At 39.3% G+C, this 19,453-nt stretch overlaps 1 protein-coding gene across 1 annotated transcript in view; it reads left to right on the top strand.

Moving 5' to 3' along the window:
- Nucleotides 1–19,453, top strand: part of LOC120986322 (dual oxidase 1-like) — an 82,183-nt gene that overhangs the window by 14,523 nt on the left and 48,207 nt on the right. The window contains exons 5-12 of the mRNA XM_040414843.1: nucleotides 2,149–2,350; nucleotides 3,980–4,146; nucleotides 4,340–4,409; nucleotides 6,216–6,312; nucleotides 7,394–7,484; nucleotides 8,363–8,465; nucleotides 9,202–9,365; nucleotides 18,994–19,148. Of these exons, the coding sequence (XP_040270777.1) occupies nucleotides 2,149–2,350; nucleotides 3,980–4,146; nucleotides 4,340–4,409; nucleotides 6,216–6,312; nucleotides 7,394–7,484; nucleotides 8,363–8,465; nucleotides 9,202–9,365; nucleotides 18,994–19,148 (1,049 nt within the window). The remainder of the gene's footprint in view (nucleotides 1–2,148; nucleotides 2,351–3,979; nucleotides 4,147–4,339; nucleotides 4,410–6,215; nucleotides 6,313–7,393; nucleotides 7,485–8,362; nucleotides 8,466–9,201; nucleotides 9,366–18,993; nucleotides 19,149–19,453) is intronic.

Raw genomic sequence — 19,453 nt, 5'->3', positions numbered from 1 at the left:
AACTTTATTTTTTCAACTTTTTTTTTACTTTATTTTTTGTCCCACTTTGGGACTTAAACTTTTGGGGGTCTAATCCCTTTTATAATGCATTCCAATACTTCTGTATTGGAATGCATTGGCTGTATGAGTAATACTGTGTGTATTACTCATACAGCTTCCGGCCTCTGAGATTTAGGGGGCGCGATGCCTTCCTTAGACATCGCCTGCCTTCCATGCCATCGGGTCCCCCCTACAGCCGCATGGTGACCCGATGGCACCGCCACCCGCAACCGCCGGATAAGGTAAAAGCCACAAACCGCAGGTCTGAATTGACCTGCAGTTTGTGGTGATCGTCGACACGGGGACGTCACGGAACCCCCTTTCCCCGGCGTTGTGACAGGATGCCCGCTGAATGTTGCGATTAAGTCCTTAAGGGGTTAAAGGAGTTATCCCATGATTAATGTAAGAATGAAAATCAGATATCATATAGTACATGTCAATCTCTTTCTAACTAACCTAGAACCAGCCCTACACTACACATGAATCCAGAGATCTTCCCATTGATTGTTCTATTAGATTTATATCAAGCTGGTAGCTCAAGGTGAGTGTCCTTTCTGCTGCAACTCTTTCCCTATCACAACTCAGGAGCAGTGTTCATCACGAATATTCGAATTGCGAATTTTAATCGCGAATATCGGCACTTCGAGAATTCGCGGATATTTAGAATATCGCTAAATATATTCGTAATTGCGAATATTCGATTTTTTTTTTAAATACCAGTTCATGCGAATTTTTTATGCGAATTTTATGCGAATTTTCGCAATCAAGAAAATAATACCAGATCATGAATTCGCAAATTCTCGAATATATGGCGAATATTCGCCCAAATATTTGCGAAATATCGCGAATTCGAATATTGCCCCTGCCGCTCATCACTACTCAGGAGACAGTTGAAGAATTAAGCTGAGCATGTGCGGTCATCTCAGTGAGCCGGACAAAGAAATAAGAAAAAAGACAATCAGGAGGTGGCACTATGCAGATTCATTTTATTGATGCCTCAGTGGCTATACAAAATTTTTAATTACATGCCAATATAAAAGTATTCTGCCCCAGGTGCTGGGTTGAAAACTTTAGAATATCATTTAACTAAATTGTTTGAGCGGGTCCTGGTTTTTCACAATATTGACATTTACCTCCCACCTAAGCAATTTATTGGATAATTTTTAAGAGACACAAAGGGCAGTTTCTGGAGGATTATCTGCCCATAGGTGTCTGCAAGTCCCATTTGTTCCATGTAATATATTTTTGCAATATGTGAAGTTTGGAGTATGGTGGCAATTGTGACCTATAGAGCTCAGCTTGTTAAGTTCATTAATTAGTTATTACCACAGATCTTCTAGTATACTTAGCCCATCATTTATTTGCTCACACCATACAGACTCCTCGTGGCCCTCAAGTCACTCATATCATGAATCACACACCTTTTAGAAGACTGTCAGACCCTGTTATATTTTTCCAAGACAAAACTTTTTTCAGCCATTATAAAATAATAATTTGGCTTTCTTAAATGTTGTACTAAAGAAGGAGCAAAGAGAGGAAGTCTGAGAAAGAGATCCTTGGTTAGAAACATGCATGCACACATTGGAAAATATATTAATTTATGTGTGCCTAAAATGTTACCTTATTTGTGCCAGACTTTTTTGTGCATGCTTGTTGATCCAAAAATATTAAGTATGTGCACCAGAATTTGTACCCATATGTCACATGTTGGAAACAACTGTTTGGAAGTCAACTTTTATGCAAAAATATTGTCTAGTCCTACTTTGTGCTTTCTTTTTTCAGAGTAATAGACAGGTCTATGATGCATCTTGTGGTCAGAGATTATAACAACTTCAAGATGGTCTAAAAAATGGAATGACATTCTGTTAGAATAAAGCCATCTGGCTTTATACAATGTGTTGATTGGTCATGCATTTTCATGTTTCAGATATATGATGTTCTGAGGCCTGAGGAGAATATTTCTTATCATGGACATCCTCTGAATGTTTGTGGTCTTGTCCTTTTTATGTACTGTTTTAAATGTTTGTAATTTATTTGTGTTGTGCTTGTTCTCAAACCATCTACCAATGTTATACTGGTTGTATGACAAAGAATTTAATCATTTTGCAGATCAATACAGTAACAGCATGGATAGATGGGAGCTCAATCTATGGCTCATCACATTCTTGGAGTGATGCTCTAAGAAGTTTCTCTGGAGGAAAGCTGGCTTCTGGACCAGAAGGAGTCTTTCCACCATATGCCACGCAAAGTCTTCCTATGTGGAGAGTTCCAGATCCTTCAACAGGCAAAACTGGGAATGATGGAATATATAGTAAGTGTGTTTATAGTATAGGCATAAAGACATTTTTATAAACATGTAAAGCAACTGGTTGTTTCCCAAGATGTGTTTAAAAGGCTAATACACAGGACACCAAATAAAATGTTACAAGTAATTTTGCTATGAATTTAAAGGCGTTCTCTGGGTTTTGTATAAACACTGCCTTTATTCTAACCTCTGGAAGAAAGACAGTTTGTTTAAAAGGCTAATACACAGGACACCAAATGAAATGTTACACGTAATTTTGCAATGAATTTAAAGGCGTTCTCTGGGTTTTGTATAAAAACTGCCTTTATTCTAACCTCTGGAAGAAAGACAGTTTGGTTAATAATTACCCATCCCTTGCTCTGCTGATAAAACTGCCCCGCTGCTCTTACAGGCAGCAGGCTTTTCTGCCCAGGTGCCCAGGTGCAGACAGGATATCTGCGCTCCTTTTCATGTTCAGATGCCTAATAGCATGTGTGAGTGCAGCATGGACGGTGGCATCAGCAAAACAAGGGACAGGTAAGTATTAACTAAAATGTCTTTCTTCCATGGGATAAAAGAAAAGGCAGTTTTTATAAAAAGACCAGAGAACCCCTTTAAGTCTTCATGCTGCATAAAAAAATCTTTGCAGGATCTAAGAAATGTTAAAAAGATTGTCTCATGAAGATAATTCCTATCTATATGACTTATTAGAGCATACAGTATGGAGATCATCGAGGATGTCCACAGACTATGAACCTCCCCCATGAGTCAGAATTCTGTGGATATTGAGCTGTCCCTGTCCCTGTCCCTAAAATTCATCTAAATATCTGGTACCTAATACAACAATGCTTTGTAGGATGAGTTTCCCAAGACAAAATCTTCTATTTGTATGGGGTGTTGGAAGTAGGACTTGGGGTGATCAGCTAATCGGCCTGGTGGCCATATTTTGAAAGGGCTTGTCTCTGATGGAAAATCCTCTTAAAGACCTTTTAAGTAAACATACAAATCAGATGGAGATAGTATGTGTAGAATGTTTTTCTTCATTTATCATAGGCTTCAAAAACTTTGTAATGGGAGCACCAGCACAAACATGATTAAAACAAACCCACTTCTATTCAAGCCATTAAAAATCAAAAAGACAGCACACACCAGAGATATCCAACATATTGCATTGGCAGAGAAAACCCCATGCAACTTGTTTCAGACCAACCTAATCCTTTTGTGCTACTGTAGGTATTTGAGGTTGGGCTGTTAAAAAAGGCCAGGTTGGTCTGAAATATGTTGCCTGAGGTTTTCTTCGTCTGTCAATGCTATATGTTTGCTATCTTTTGTGATATATAAACCACTTTGGTGCTGGTACTGCTGGTACTGCTACTATAACCTTTTATAGCCTATGCCTAGTGGCAGACAACTAAGCTGATTTTTTTTCACCTGTCTGATTATCAGCGGTTGAATTATGTTCTTTTTTAGTCAAACCTCTAAAGCTGGTGAATAATTTTATCATTAGTAATTTTCTTTGGTTGTATACTTGTAGGCCATTTACCATTTTTGTAACACTTTAATAAAATTCATAAAAATAAGAATAGAAAAGGTCTTAAAAAATCTTGTACCTGTAAAACATATAAAAATATGATTATATTTGGATCTGATTAATAGGCTTTGGTAATGCTATGGGAAATGAAAGTCCATTTATCCAAGCAGAGAGCCTTGTTTGGTTTCGATACCACAATTTTATAGCGGAAGAACTGGCAAAGAAGAACAGTGATTGGTCTGATGAAGTTTTGTTTCAGAACGCAAGGAAATGGGTGATTGCAACATACCAGGTAGTGCTTATTCATATTGTTACATATTCCACAGTGCTGTACAGACAATGCAAATAAACCCATGTTTCATAATGTAACTTTTCCATCTTGCAAATACTAGGCCAAACTGAAAAATAAGTTTAAAATATTATATATGACATTTTAATTTAGTGACCAATTTGTAATGTACCATTTTATGTTTGTGGTTTTTTAGAAAGTTGTGTTTTATGAATGGCTCCCTACGTTCCTCCCTGTATTGCCACAACATTTGACGAAATATAATGGTATGTAATAGCTGTTAATAGCAAAAAGGGGAAAAAAATTGCTATTGTACATAATTGTATATAGCCGATTGTCTACATATCACATGTTATATAAATCTGTAGAAAAAAAACTCTAATCTTGATATCACTAACTACAAATAATTATTACTTTTTTTCGTTTTTTTTTATTAAGAATAGGTTCAACAGTCATAGTCAACTTCCTTGGCAACATATAGAGAGAGGTGTATTTTTCCAAGTCATAGAGCGTTGAAATAAAGCAAATAACTTTTGATTTATAATGTATAGTAAACCGTTATATCGAAATAAAGAAAAATCCAAGCTCCTACAATAGGGATCATGCATTGTCTGGTGCCAAGTATCTACTAATGTATCCTTTCTTACTTTTCCTTCTGGACTGAGATATCCCTAATTGATTTCTGAGAGATGAACGGCTTTTAAAAAAAATGTGTGCTGTAAGTAATGCAAAATTATTTATTTTCAAACCTGGTCATCTCATACAACTCATCCTGTGATATTGTGAACCAAAAGGAAGCATAAGGATAGATACAACTGTAACTACTTGGCACTAGTCATTCTCCTGTAAAACAGGAAACTGTTTTTCTCCATTGTGATCTATCTATCTATCTATCTATCTATCTATCTCTAGTTGGTATCATTTGTTCAGGCAATAGTCTGAACATTTATGCTTTCGCTTCCAACTAGACAAGAGCAAACCTTTTAAAATTTGGTTTGTTTCAGGTTTGCCATATTTTTCAAAAAGTTCAGTTCAGATCTGATTCGATTCTAGCTGAACCAAAGTTGCTACAATTGCCCAGAAAATTGGTATATACCATAACACCAGCTAGTCTCCTAGCACCTACCAACTGAATTATTAGGAAAAAGATGTTATCTATTTTCATTATTTTTTTAATAAACTTTAGCTTTTTGTCTCCCCCCTCCGTAAGCTCTTGAATGCAATGACAGCAATAGCAAATAAAGTAAATGGCCAAGAGTCCAAGCCCACCACTCGGGACACACTCCAGAAAAATTACATTTAGTCAAAGGTGTGAAAGTGCAAGGGCAATTTATATTTGCTATATAGCCACACAACCCTTGCTTGCCTAGCCAAGAGTCCCAGCACACCGCCTGCACTAAATCCAGGAAAAATGAAAATAAGGCGAAGGTGCGGAAATGCACCACATTTGAGGACCAGTGAAAGTAAAATTTTCCATATAGCAGTGGTACCCTTGCTTGCCTGGACAAGAGTCTCAGCACAGTTCCCAGACCACACTCCAGAAAAATTACATTTAGGCAAAGGCACGGAAGTGTGCCATATTTACCACAACTAAGTGGTATAGCAGCGCCTCAACAACCAACAACTTGGCCAGGTGGAAGTTAGGCTTAGACTAGCTATCACAAAGAAGACCAGGAGAAGGAGAACAGACTTGTTCTGAATGAGAATACTGGCAAGTTCTATTTTCCCACTGGTGATGCCGCCTCACGTGCTGCAATAGAGCCTTGGTACCTATGTTTGTGTTTTAATGCCCATGGCTAAAAATTAGCAAATTGAATCCCACAAAGTGGAATTGGATCCGAATTTCAGGATAAATTCGATTTGTCTTGAAGCCGAATTTCCTTGTGCTTCGTGTTAGCGAATCGATTTAATCTGAAATAGTGTAAAAAAACACTGGATCTGTCCAAAGCTTAAGGTTCGTTTGGCGGACAAATTTTTGTGAAATTCGTAACAAACCCAGTAATTGCTTTACTCATTCTTATTTCCATCATATTGAAATTACCTTAAATATTTTTTTCTTCTTCATATTTTAGGGTACAAACAGCATGTGGATCCAAGCATATCTCCAGAATTTTTGGCACTAACATCACTAATGTTGTATACCATGACGCCTTCAGGAGTCTATATGAGGTATTGCTTTGCATTTTAGTTCAGACTAAAGATTTTTTTTTTTTTAAGTAGCATTTCCTTAACATTAGGGTATATATAGATATCATAAATTCAGATATATAGATATCAGAAAATTTCACTGAATATTCATGCCAGGCCAAATGATGATAAATTACATAAATATGTAATGTTAGTTTATACTGTGCTGTATTTATATACACAGGTTGTGTTCAAAGGATTGTTTGCCACAAAGAATTGCCAGTAGTGATGAGTGAATTTCTTGACTCAGTCAGGCAATTCGATTAGGGTGCCAATAAATTGAACCCGAATCGAAAGTGCTCCAGTTGCAACTCATTCTAAGCTCTTTACCCCCAAGCTAGCATTACTAATTATAAAGTGACAGCAATATATATATAGCTATGGGTAAACACATGGCTGCTGGTGGTAAAAAACGGCCTATTTAAAAATAAACTGCACTGTAGTTTAAAAAAATGAAAATAAAGATTTTTAAAAAGGTCCAAAAATGTTTCTCTTTTTGGCTGCAAATGTCTGCCAGTGCCTCGGGTTAGGTGATTCTCCTTCTTCCTCTGTTCTGTCTTCTGCTGATACTATTTTGAGAAATTTACCCACACCCAATTGACAAAAATTTGGATTCAGGTTTGACCTGAATTTTTGGAGAATTCTGATCAAATTTGATAAATTCTTTTATTTTCACCCGCAAACATTGTTTATGGCTGGGATGTTCTTAGCATATGGATGTCTACATAAAATACATGGTATTTGCATTAATGGACAAAGCAAAAAAAATGAAAGCTATAAAGAATATAGGGGTATATTTATTAAGACTGGTGTGAAGTAGAACTGGCTTAGTTGCCTATAGCAACCAATCAGATCCCACCTTTTAATTTTTCAGAGCTCCTTTAGAAAATGAAAGGTGTAATCTGATTGGTTGCTATGGGCAACTAAGCCAGTTTTCTTTAACGCCAGTTTGAATATCCCCCATAGTGTTTTTCTGGACAGTAAGTCAGTCATGAGTCTGTTCAAATTGTACAATACATATGTATTCACACTGTTAACCTACACCCACATATTATTATTCTAGAGATGAAAATTGTACATTAATAAATGTGAAAAATAGGGACGGTGGAAATTCATCTGCTCTTCGCTTGTGCAACAATTACTGGAACCGAGAGGTTAGTGGTGTGATACAATCTGGATGTAAATTTGAAATTTAATATGAAAAGATTGGTGTGTGGATGTCAAAAAATGGAGAAAAACTACACTCAGATTGTTGTCCTGCTCTGCATTTAAAGTGACACCTTTACAAACTACTAGCCATATGCACTATACCTCCAGTATTTGCCAGTATTCCGGAGTTCTGCATCTGTAACTTTTGTCATCATACAGTTCTGCTGCTTTTCGTTTCAGCCCTACGGGACTGCCAAAGATAGCTCTTGTACTTGGCTATCTCTGGCCGTCCCATAATCGCAGTTAAAACAAAGGCAGAATTGCTGTTACTGTATATTTACTATATGAGGTACTTAGTGGACAGTGGGTACAGTATGTTCTGTGATATCTGCTGCTATACTGTGTTATTATATCATACTGCACTTGCATTTGTATTATACATTATACATCATACAGGCTGAGTAACATCTGCCCTTTTATGTCCACCATTCTTTTTTATGTTGGGTTTTAATTTGTGTTTCTATTCTGGGCGGCATTTTGTGCTGTACTGTGGTATGTGTTTATGCTGGGGTGGTATTGTGTGCTGCACTTTTACACTACTGATTCTGCCTACTTGAGTTGTCCCTGCCTACTTATGTTGGCCTCATATTGGGACCACTTACGACGCGGAGCCACTTTTGTTTTTTCTAGGGCCATTTTATGTTCCCAGTCCACCCTATAGGACACGCAGAATTCGCTCTGAGACAACCTTAAGGATTCCATGTCCTTAATCTCGGTCCATAATTTGTAGAGTAGAGAAATGTTTTAGGAGCTGCAACTTCTTTTTCAGACTTTTTTCATATCGACATACTAAATTAATTTTATGTTCTCTCTGTATTTTCAGAACCCCAACCTGAAAACTCTGGTTGATGTTGATAATTTGTTGATGGGCATGTGTTCTCAAATAGCTGAAGAAGAAGATCACATTGTAGTGTCAGATTTGAGAGGTAAAATATGCAACTTATTGTTATCATAATGCATGATTTCTTTCCAGCTATGTACCAAGGGGCATAGTTTATGGCACAGAAAGATTGCAGTGACCTTCATGAACTGGAGCCTGAGGAGACCCAAAGCTTGTTGTCCTACAAAGTGGGCTGGACCTAACATTTACAATACTCGTTCTATAGAATCAGCATTAGAATTATAACATGTAGATGTGTGGTCCATGTCTTTTTTCTACAGTTGTTGCCTTCTATAGAATCATTTCTCAGCATGTTAAGCTATACCCATTATTATAATTATCATCATTTTACTAATTTTTATAGCGCTGACATATTCTGCAGCATTTTAAAGACATTATCATTACTTACTGTCCCCAGTGGAGCTCACAATCTAAGTTCCCTATCAGTATGTCTTTGGAGTGTGGGGGGAAACCTATGCAAATATGGGAAGAACATGCAAACACCATGCAGATGTTGGCCTTGGTCAGCTTCAAACCTAGGACTCCAGTGCTGTCTGCTACATATACAAGTAGTGATATTTAAATAAGGTAGCATTTATATGGATACAAACCAATCTAATTGCAGAGCTTAGTCCCAAACGACTGCTAGAAGTGATAGAAAACCTTTTTTTTTTGTTTTATCCTCTTAAACATCCTCTTTATTTTTTTTACTGATCAATTTGTTTGTAGTAATAGTGATGGCATAGATAATAGGATTGATTGTGAAAATTCATACATTTTAGACTACTGGTATGGGCAGATCAAATATTCTCGAACAGACTTATTGGCTTCTAGTATCCTACGAGGGAGAGACATGGGACTTCCTAGTTATAACAAATTAAGGAACCACTATGGATTTCAACCTTTAGACTGGGACAAAATCCGTAACCCCATCATAAGAAAACAGGTAAGTGAACTTATCTTCCACAATGTCCAGAAATATTGGTAATACTCTTGTCAGTTCATAATCATGTTGTGTAAAGAGAAGGGTAAAGGCCCTTTTACACTTGCTGACACAGCAAACAAATATCGGGAATAAACTGTTTATTCCCAATACTTGTTTGCCCGTCAGAAGAGGTGAGAGCTGCACTTAGATAAAGCAATCATCTCGGTTGGTTGTATAGGGGCAAGTGGTCATTACAGCACAGTCTTTTAGATAGATTTACAAAAATTGGTTTTACCGATGCCAGTCTTAGTAAAAATTTGCGCTGGAGTAAGACGCACCAAATTTATTAAAATGTGCAAGGCGCTTAATAAATTTGGTACACCTTCTGGCTACTTTATTTTATTCACTTATATGCCCCCCAAAATAGTGCCAAAAAAAACATCCTCTCATCCCGCAAAAAATAAGCCCCTACCTAAGATAATCGGCTAAAATAAAACAAAAAACTGACTCTTAGACTATGGAGATACTAAAAATGTTTTTTTTTTTGTTTATAAAAAGATAATATAGTGTAAAACATAAATAAAAAAAATAAAAAGTAGACATATTAGGTATCGCCGCGTCCGTAAGAATTTGCTCTATAAAAATACCCCATGACCTAACCCCTCAGATGAACACGGTCAAAAAAATGTAATAAAAACTGTGACAAAACTGCAAATTTTTGGGCAAATTTTCCATTTTAATCTATTTTTATTCCAGTAAAAAAGCAAGGGTTACCAGCCAAACAAAACTTCATATTTATTACCCTGATTCTGCAGTTTACAGAAACACCACATATGTGGTCGTAAACTACTGTATATAAATAGATAAGATGTCGCACTAAGACACCCAAACGACACCAGGTGCTCCTGTAAATTGAGACCACTCACTCAATATAAAGGAACATAAATATACAAATAAACAGGGCACTCAAGGATAACTGTGACCGTGTAGTTGAAGCAATGATGAGCTTTATTAATAATATAAATATAATTGATAAATAAAACAATCAAGAATGCAGTAGAATAAATTGTAGATAAAAAGTAGATAAAAAGTAATCGACAGATAAAAGTATTCCTCAGTGGTAGAAGGGGTTGGACCCCACTGAGGAAGGGGTTGGACCCCGAAACGCGTCTGGTGCTACACCCCATTTTTGTACTGAAAGACTTACCTTACCAACAAATCGACCATAACCGAACAGAGAGCCGGCTTTAACCTCCTGATTGAATATTGCTACGAACATCAAAAGGCATATCCTGGGAGTGAGTACATCTGAAGGCTCTTGTGATTATTTCGGACGAATACTTGGTCGATATAAAGGTAATGGACTATATCCGCTTGCAAGCTATTCAGTAGCGAGTTGCCGCTACCTACGTCGCCTTGGCGGGACGCCGCCGCGACTAATTGAACAACTGTAAGGTATATGACTGTGGTCTCGATATAAAAGCAAAAAAAGAATAGACTTATCGACAATAAGTTTTTTCGGATGTCCACAACCACTGGACTAAAGATAAATTATATCGGATTATCGAATATCTGCTGGTCAATCGAATATTTCTTATCTGTCGAATACTTTTATCTGTCGATTACTTTTTATCTACTTTTTATCTACAATTTATTCTACTGCATTCTTGATTGTTTTATTTATCAATTATATTTATATTATTAATAAAGCTCATCATTGCTTCAACTACACGGTCACAGTTATCCTTGAGTGCCCTGTTTATTTGTATATTTATGTAAACTACTGTATGACCAAACAGCAGGGCGCAGAAGGAAAGGAACGCCGTATGATTTCTGGAAGGCAGATTTTGATGCCCTTTTTTTTTTGGGCACCATGTCCCATTTGAAGCCCCCCTGGTGCACTCCTAGAGTAGAAACTCCATAAAAGCGAACCCATCTAAGAAACGACACCCCTTAAGGTATTCAAAACTGATTTTACTAACTTTATTAACCCTTTAGGTTTTCCTCAACAGTTTATGGCGAATAGAGATGAAATTTCAGAATTTCTATTTTTGGTAACCTTGCCTCATAAAAATGTAATATAGATAAATCAAAAATCATATGTACCCTAAAAATAGTCCCACCTTATCCCGTATGGGGTCACTTTTATGGAGTTTCTACTCTAGGGGTGCATCAGGGGGGCTTCAAATGGGACATGGTGTAAATAAACCAGTCCAGCAAAATCTGTCTTCCAAAAACCACACGGCGCACCTTTCCCTCTATGCTCTACTGTGTGCCCGTACAGTAGTTTACGGCCACATATGGGGTGTTTCTGCAAACTACAGAATCGTAGCAATAAATATAGCTTTTTTTTTTGGGCTGTTAACCCTTGCTTTATTACTGGAAAAAAATGGATTAAAATGGAAAATTTGCCAAAAAATTTAAATTTTTAAATTTCATCTCCATTTGCCAATAACTCTTGTGCAACACCTAAAGGGTTAACGATGTTTGTAAAATCAGTTTTGAATATCTTAAGGGGTGTAGTTTCTAGAATGGGGTCATTTTTGTGTGGTTTCTATTATGTAAGCCTCACAAAGTGACTTCAGACCTGAACTGGTCCCTAATAATTTGGTTTTGGAAAATTTCTGAAAAATTTCAAGATTTGCTTCTAAACTTCTAAGCTTTGTAACGTCCCCAAAAACTAAAATGGCATTCCCAAAATGATCCAAACATGAAGTAGACATATAGGGAATGTAAAATAATAACTATTTTTGTAGGTATTACTATGTATTATAGAAGTAGAGAAATTGAAACTTGGAAATTTGCTAATTTTTCAATTTTTTTTGTAAATTTGGTATTTTTTTATAAATAAAAATGATATTTTTTTAAATTCATTTTATCAGTGTCATGAAGTACAATATGCAACAAAAAAGCAATCTCAGAATGGCTTGGATAAGTCAAAGCGTTTTAAATTTATCATCACATAAAGTGATAGTGGTCAGATTTTCAAAAAATGGCCTGGTCCTTAAGGTGAAAATGAGCCCGGTCCCCACGGGGTTAAAGGGGCAGGGCGCTATGGATGACACTGTTAAGGTAGTGCTGTGGAGGTCACAGTTAAGGGGACAGTCCGCTATGAAGGTCAGTGTTAAGTGGCAGAGTACTGTAGAGGTCACTGTTAAGGGGGTGGGTTTGTGTGGAAATCACTGTTAAGGATATGGAGTACTGTGGATGTCCCTAATAAAGGCGTCCACTGTGGAGTTCACTGTTAGGGGACGGGATGCTGTGGAGATCACTGTTAAAGGGGCGGGCACTGTGGAGGTTACTGTTAAGGGGGAAGGGGACTGTGGAAGTCACAATTAAAGGGACAGCTACTATGGGGGTCACTTTTAAGGCAGCGGGGTACTGTGGAGATCACTGTTAAGGGAGCGGGGTACTGTTGCAGTCACTTTTGAAGGGATGGGTGCTGTGGAGGACTCTGTTAAGGGGGCAGGGAACGGTGGAGGTCACAGTTAAGGGGACGGTCTGCCTTGGAGGTCAGTGTTTAGGGGAAGAGTGCTCTGGTGGTTAAATTTTAAGGGAATAGAGCTCTGTGGAGGTCACTGTTAAAGGGGCGGGTTATTATAGAAATCATTGTTAAGGAAATGGGGTACTGTGGAGGTCAGTAATAAAGAGGTTGGTGCTGTGGAGGTCTCTGCTAAGGGGAGCAGGTCACTGTGGAGGTCACATAAAGAGTATGCTCTGCTATGGAGGTCAGTGATAAGGGGCGGGGTACTGTAGAGATAACTGTTAAGGAGCGGGGTGTTGTGGAGGTAACATTTTAAGGAAACAGAGCTCTGTGGAGGTCACAGTTAAGGTGGCGGGTTATTATGGAAATCACTGTTAAGGAGACGGAGTACTGTGGAGGTCAGTAATAAAGATGCAGCCACTGTGGAGGTCACTGTTAAAGGGGCTTTTGCGGTGGATGTTACTGTTAAGGGTGCAACCCGTTGAGGAGGTTACTGTTAAGGGAGTGGTGTACTGTGGAGGTCACTGTTAAGGGGGCAGGGGACTGTGGAGGTTACTATTAAAGGGGCAGCTGCTATGGAGGTCAATGTTAAGAGGGAAAGGGAAGGGTGGAGGTCACAGTTAAGGGGACGGTCTGCTATGGAGGTCAGTTTTAAGTGCTGTGAAACTCACTGTTAGGGCTTATTCAGATGACCGTATGCTGTCCTCAAAAATGCGGATCAATTTTTTTGCGGACAGTTCAGCATGTCCGCAAAAAAAACGGATTGCATTCCGTTTTTTTGCTGATCCATAGACTTCAATAGGGCCATGTCCTGATTTTTACTGACAAGTATAGAACATGTTTCATTTTCTTTGCTGAGCCGTGGAATGGAAGAAAAGGGCCCCATAGAAGTGAATGGGACAGCACCTAATCTGCAAAAAAACGGATCCGCATTTTTGCCAACAGCATACGGCCATCTAAATGAGCCCTTAAAGGGGCAGGCTGTTATGAAGGTCAAAGTTAAGGGGTGGGCTGCTGTGGAGGTTCCATTTTAAGAAGGCGGGGCATTGTGGGGGGTCAGTGTTAAGAGGTGGGAGACTGTGTAGTTCATTGTTAAGGGGGCGGGATGCTGTAGAGGTCACTGTTATTGAGGATACTGTCGATTTCTTTAATGATGCACACAAACATTAAATGAAATATACCTGTGCGAAGCCGGGTCCTTCTGCTAGTGTGTATATATATAAAGAGGAAACATTATTTCGGGGGGGGAAATGAATATTTAAAAAGAGCTTGAAAATGAGCTGTTAATTATCTTACAGATAAGCCTTGTGAAAGTTTTATGGTCTCCCAATTAGACATTTTTAAATCAGGGCTATCATACTGCTTCAATTGAAGATCAAATTGCCACCAGGAAATCAAGAATTCACCTTCTCCAAAACAAGAAAAAAAAGAGAACCATCCTGTACTGTATCTCTGAAAGTGACCAACCCACAACTAGAGGTACTGAGGAAAACTGCAAAAAAATGACATGATGTCCTACTTAAAGGGGTTGTCCGGGTTCAGAGCGGAACCCGGACATACCCTTATTTTCACCCCGGCAGCATCCCTGAGGCTAGCATCAGAGCATCTCATGCTCCGATGCGCTCCCATTCCCTGCGCTAGATCATGCAGGGCACGGGCTCTTTTGTTTATCATAACACACTGCCGGGCGGAAACTTCTGCCTGGCAGTGGGTTCGGTGACGTCACCGGCTCTGATGGGCGGGCTTTAGTGCTGCCCTAGCCGTTTTACTGGCTAGGGCAGCACTAAAGCCTGCCCATCAGTGCTGGTGATGTCACCGGGGTTCCTGGCAGCCCCATGGAGAGCCCCGATACGTCACCGGAACTCCTAAAAATGCCTTTGCCCTGCACGATTTAGCGCAGGGCAAAGGAGAGCATCAGAGCATGAACTGCTCCGTTGCACAAGTCGGGGAGGCTGCCTGGGTGAAAATGGAGGTATGTCCGGGTTCAGCTCTGAACCCGGACAACCCCTTTAAGCTAATGTAAAACTTTCACACAGTTTATCTGTAAGATAATTAAGGACTCGTTTTCTAGATCTCTTTGATATTCTGCTGTTTTTCAAATGCCCATTCTTTACACAATGTCTTTGTTCTTTGTGTGTGTATGTATGTATTGTAAGGGATTGTCTTTTTATTCGGGGGTCATTCTCACAGACTTCTTCCAGACAAAGGCTTTAGTGTCCAAAGAGTGCATTTATTTGGCAGTCTTGGCGCACAAACATCAACCAAAACAAATCCTCAGCCGTCTGGCCACTGACTAAACAGTATAGTCCCTCTCTAGCAGGATCCGGGTCTACAACACAGCCCACAAAACACTGCAGTGCTTACCCCACACAGGGTCAGAGGGTCCCAGCTCGCACAGGCTTTAGCACAGCCTGCTCCTTCCTCAGACTGAGAGCCCCACCCAAGTCCAGCAACAGGATTAAATAGCATCCCTGGACATGGGCATATTCTTAAATGCTGGAGTGGACCATGGGGAACAGGCACCCACCCAACACATTGCCTGTCCCCAGTAAAAGCCTGCCCTGGACTAGCTGGAGCCAGCTAAGCTAAGTAGATTGGTGTTCACCAACTAGCTTAGTGGCCACCTATATCTAGGGCCTTTACTCCACCAAGGCCGGGCCCCTTGGTGACACACTCCTGGTGCAAACAACACCCCCTTTCCATGCTTTGCCAGGACTTTTCTGTTCTCACCCAGGCTTCTCTGGGTGAGATTCACCCTTTCAATGGCCGTCATGTGGCCCTCTGGCAGCTCCACTGCCAAAGTATGTATATGTATATATAGAGAAGAAAAGAAAAAAAGCAGCACACATTAAACGCGGGTGCAAGTCCTTATAGGGGCCTGTGACCAAGGTCCCAAGTACATATAAAAGAAAAAAGGCAGCACTCCGGATTAGTGAACAAAAGTGGATGGTTTATTTACCCATCTAGCAGCAACGTTTCAGCTCTCTCATTGGAGCCTTTGTCTAGCTAGACAAAGGCTCCAATGAGAGAGCTGAAACGTTGCTGCTAGATGGGTGAATAAACCATCCACTTTTTTTCACTAATCTGGAATGCTGCCTTTTTTCTTCTATATATGTATATATATATGTATATATATCTATATATCTATATATATATATATATATATATATATACCATTTACAAGGAAGTGCTGTGGAGTTCTTCTGTTATTAATACACCCATGGTCAAGGGTGGAACGCAGGCACCCGGATTGCTAAGGACAAGGAGTGCTGCTCTATTTTTGAACTAATATATATATAGTAGCTGAAGGACCCGAATGAATCTATTTCATCCACTATAACAGTGACATCTACAGTACCCCGCCCCCAAAACAGTGACCTCCACAGCCCCCCACCCCTTAACACTGACCCCCCACAGTGCCCCTTTCCTTAAATTGGACCTCCACAGCAGCCCACCTCCTTAACTTTGACCTTTACAGCAGCCTTCCCCTTTAACAGTGACTTTCACAGCATACCACCCCCTTGACAGTGACCTCCACAGGGACCCGCACCCTTAACAGTGGCCTTTACTGGATCAGGGGCGTGGCCTAACCGGATCGGGGGGGTGTCCTTTTGAACAACTCACTCTGCTGTCTGAGTGTAAGCTGCAGAGAGAAAGTCACCCTCCCTCCCACCCCTGCAGCTGACGGAAGTTGATTTTTTTTTTTTTCAGTTCCCGTCGGCTCAGGAGTGTGAGTGGGCGTGACCTAACTAAATTAGGGGTGTGGCTTAGCTGGACCTGGGGCGAAATTTTAAGTCTTTTATGGATACATTGTGGCTGGGGGCGTATCTGGGCTTTTTCCTGCAAGAGTGACGCCCCTCTGGGCACCTTACTGGCTCATTTGTATACCAAATGAACTTGATTTTTAGAGGATAAAAACATCTATTGCTGGAACAAAGGCACATCTTGAAATAAGGTACTAAGTGCTATTAGGCCATGGCTTTAATTCAATAGCAATTATCCTTGTGACAGATTTCCTTTAAAGCTCTCCTACAGCAGTGAAGATAAATGGCTGTGTTGTTATGGAAACCTGGAGTAAAACTGTGTATGTGGAGACTGGAGGACCTGCGAGCTTCTATTGGCTGATAAGGGTCATGTGACCAAGCTTCTATTGGCTAATGCATTTTTTGGGAATATCTCACGAATGGTACGCACTAGAGAGCTGAGACCTGATCAAAAACCTTCCCGGACACCTGATGTACCTGTGTGCCAAATTTCGTGATTGTAAATGCAACGGTGCAGATTCCTTTAGAGGACACACACACACACACGTACACTCAGCTTTATATATTAGATATCATATATTCTAAATATATAATAATATGTGTGAATATATTATGGCTAAAAACATATATATATATATATATATATATATATTTGTTTAAATTAAGTTCTTTTTCTGAAAAAGTTTGTGACAGGATTTGAACTCATAGCTTCTGCATAACAGCCCAGAACTTTAACCACTACACTATATAGCTGCATAGCCAGTCACTTAAAAAAAAAAAAAAAAAGACTTCTACTGTATAGGTCTCAGTAGAAGTACAGTACAGTAGAAGTTTCATTTTTTTTTTTTCTTTTTTTGTAGCTGGCTATGCAGCTATTATAGCTAGGTGGTTAAGTGCCTTGCCTCTAGTACAGAAGGTCATCCGTTTGAATCCTGGCAGAAACTTTTCTAAAATACAGGCTAAATTAGATTTAAATACACTGGGGTGTCCCCAAGCACTGACTCCATATATTGACATAGCTATATATGGAGTGAGAGCAGGGACTCCTAAGCCGAACTAGAGTCCCGACACCCTCCCCTCTTCAGAGCAGGGGGTGCCTGGTTTAATGCTCGGCTTCTCACATTGAGTTCCATTGTGCTCGGGTGCTCGGTAGAGCACCCAAGCATCGCAAAGTGTTCTACTCGAGCACACGAGCACTTTGGTGCTCGATCAATACTAATAAATATTGCTGTCTCTTCAGACACTTGTATTATCTTGTATTATGCCTGAGGAAGAGACTTAAGTTGTCTTGAAAGGTCGCTATGTAACATCATTGCATTTATTTTTATTAGCTATTAAGAGGTATCAGACCAGCAACACTCATTTTGTTTCTCTTAGGCCTCGCATACGGCCGTTCCGCAATACACGGGGCACCGGCCGTGTGCATTCCGCATCACGGATGCAGACCCATTCTCTTGAATGGGTCCACAAATCCGGAGATGCGGTGCAGAACGGAAGCACGGAACGGAACCCCACGGAAGCACTACGAATTTTGCTTCCATTTCGCAAAAAAATAGAACTTGTTCTATCTTTTTGTGGAACGGACGGATCACAGACCCATTCAAGTTGATACTTCTGGATCAGTTCCGGGTGCCGCTCGGACGTTTCCCGTGCATTGGGGATGAAAAATTGCGGTCCTCAATGCACGGAACGGAACCACAACGGCCGTGTGCAAGAGGCCTTAATGAGAGCAATAGACAAGTGTTGCTAGGAACTCTCCTTCCCAATAATTGCCCCGATCATTTGCACGTGTGAAGGATTAATAAAAAAGAATACCTTTGCTCTTGTCTTGAATTTTCTATGATATCCAACCAACTAAATATATCATTAAGACCTATTGTGTTGTATATATAGTGCTAGAAAATATCTATGTATCTATATATTATCAATTTCTATACGGAAAACTAATGTCTTGATTTTTGTAATATGATATTACTACATTATGAGGTAGTGAGATTACAAGTATACTGGCGCAGTTGTCTACTGTACTAATGTCTTATATACGTTTTTATTATTGGATTGCTCCCTCAATCAGTTAGTACTATCTCAAGAGAGAAGTTTTCTGATTTCACAGAGTAGATGTGAAAATTAGTTTTAATATAGCAGTAGTAAAGTACCATACTGAAACAGTTAACTGGGCTCTCCTAATAGTCCTTTCTTAATCATATAGTAGCCCTTTAACAGGTCTACCCCATCAGAGTACCAGGTGATTGCCCGATTCTTATGACCAGTAAAACTTTATAATTAGAACTTTAAAGACATGTATGGCAGCGTTAATCATAAAAATAAAACTAACAATTATAAATTAAAGATATACAAAACAAAAAGTCATTATAACTTGGATTATTATTTTATCAAATAGTTAAAGGCATTGTATGACGATGACATTGAAAAGCTGGAGTTTATTCCTGGAGTCTTGTCAGAGATTGATGGTCCGCTTATAGCTGAAATCATCTTAAGTCAATTCAATCGAACAAGAGAAGGAGACAGATTTTGGTTTGAAAATTTGAAAAATGGGTATGTATTTGATTATGTACAGTGTTTAGGGCAATTGTAAAGTCATCTGCTAGTGTGTCTAAGTAGATTGGTCATACAGGCTACAATAATCCACCTGATTGATCCATTATCACAGGACAGGATGTAAGGTTAAACCCTTAATGACCAAACCTGATTTGGCTTTAAAGGTGTTTTCCAAGATTTAGCTATTTATAACCTATCCTTTGGATAGGTCATCAATATTAGATCAAATGTTTGAGGAGGCTGTGGCGCTTCAGTGAGTGCTGCTTACCAAGCACGGCGCCATTTATTGGATAGCATCCGTG

The sequence above is a fragment of the Bufo bufo genome, chromosome 1, assembly GCF_905171765.1.
Source record: "Bufo bufo chromosome 1, aBufBuf1.1, whole genome shotgun sequence".
NCBI lineage: Eukaryota > Metazoa > Chordata > Amphibia > Anura > Bufonidae > Bufo > Bufo bufo.
The sequence above is the reverse complement of the archived record's forward strand: the minus strand, read 5'-3'. Positions and strand labels throughout refer to the sequence as shown.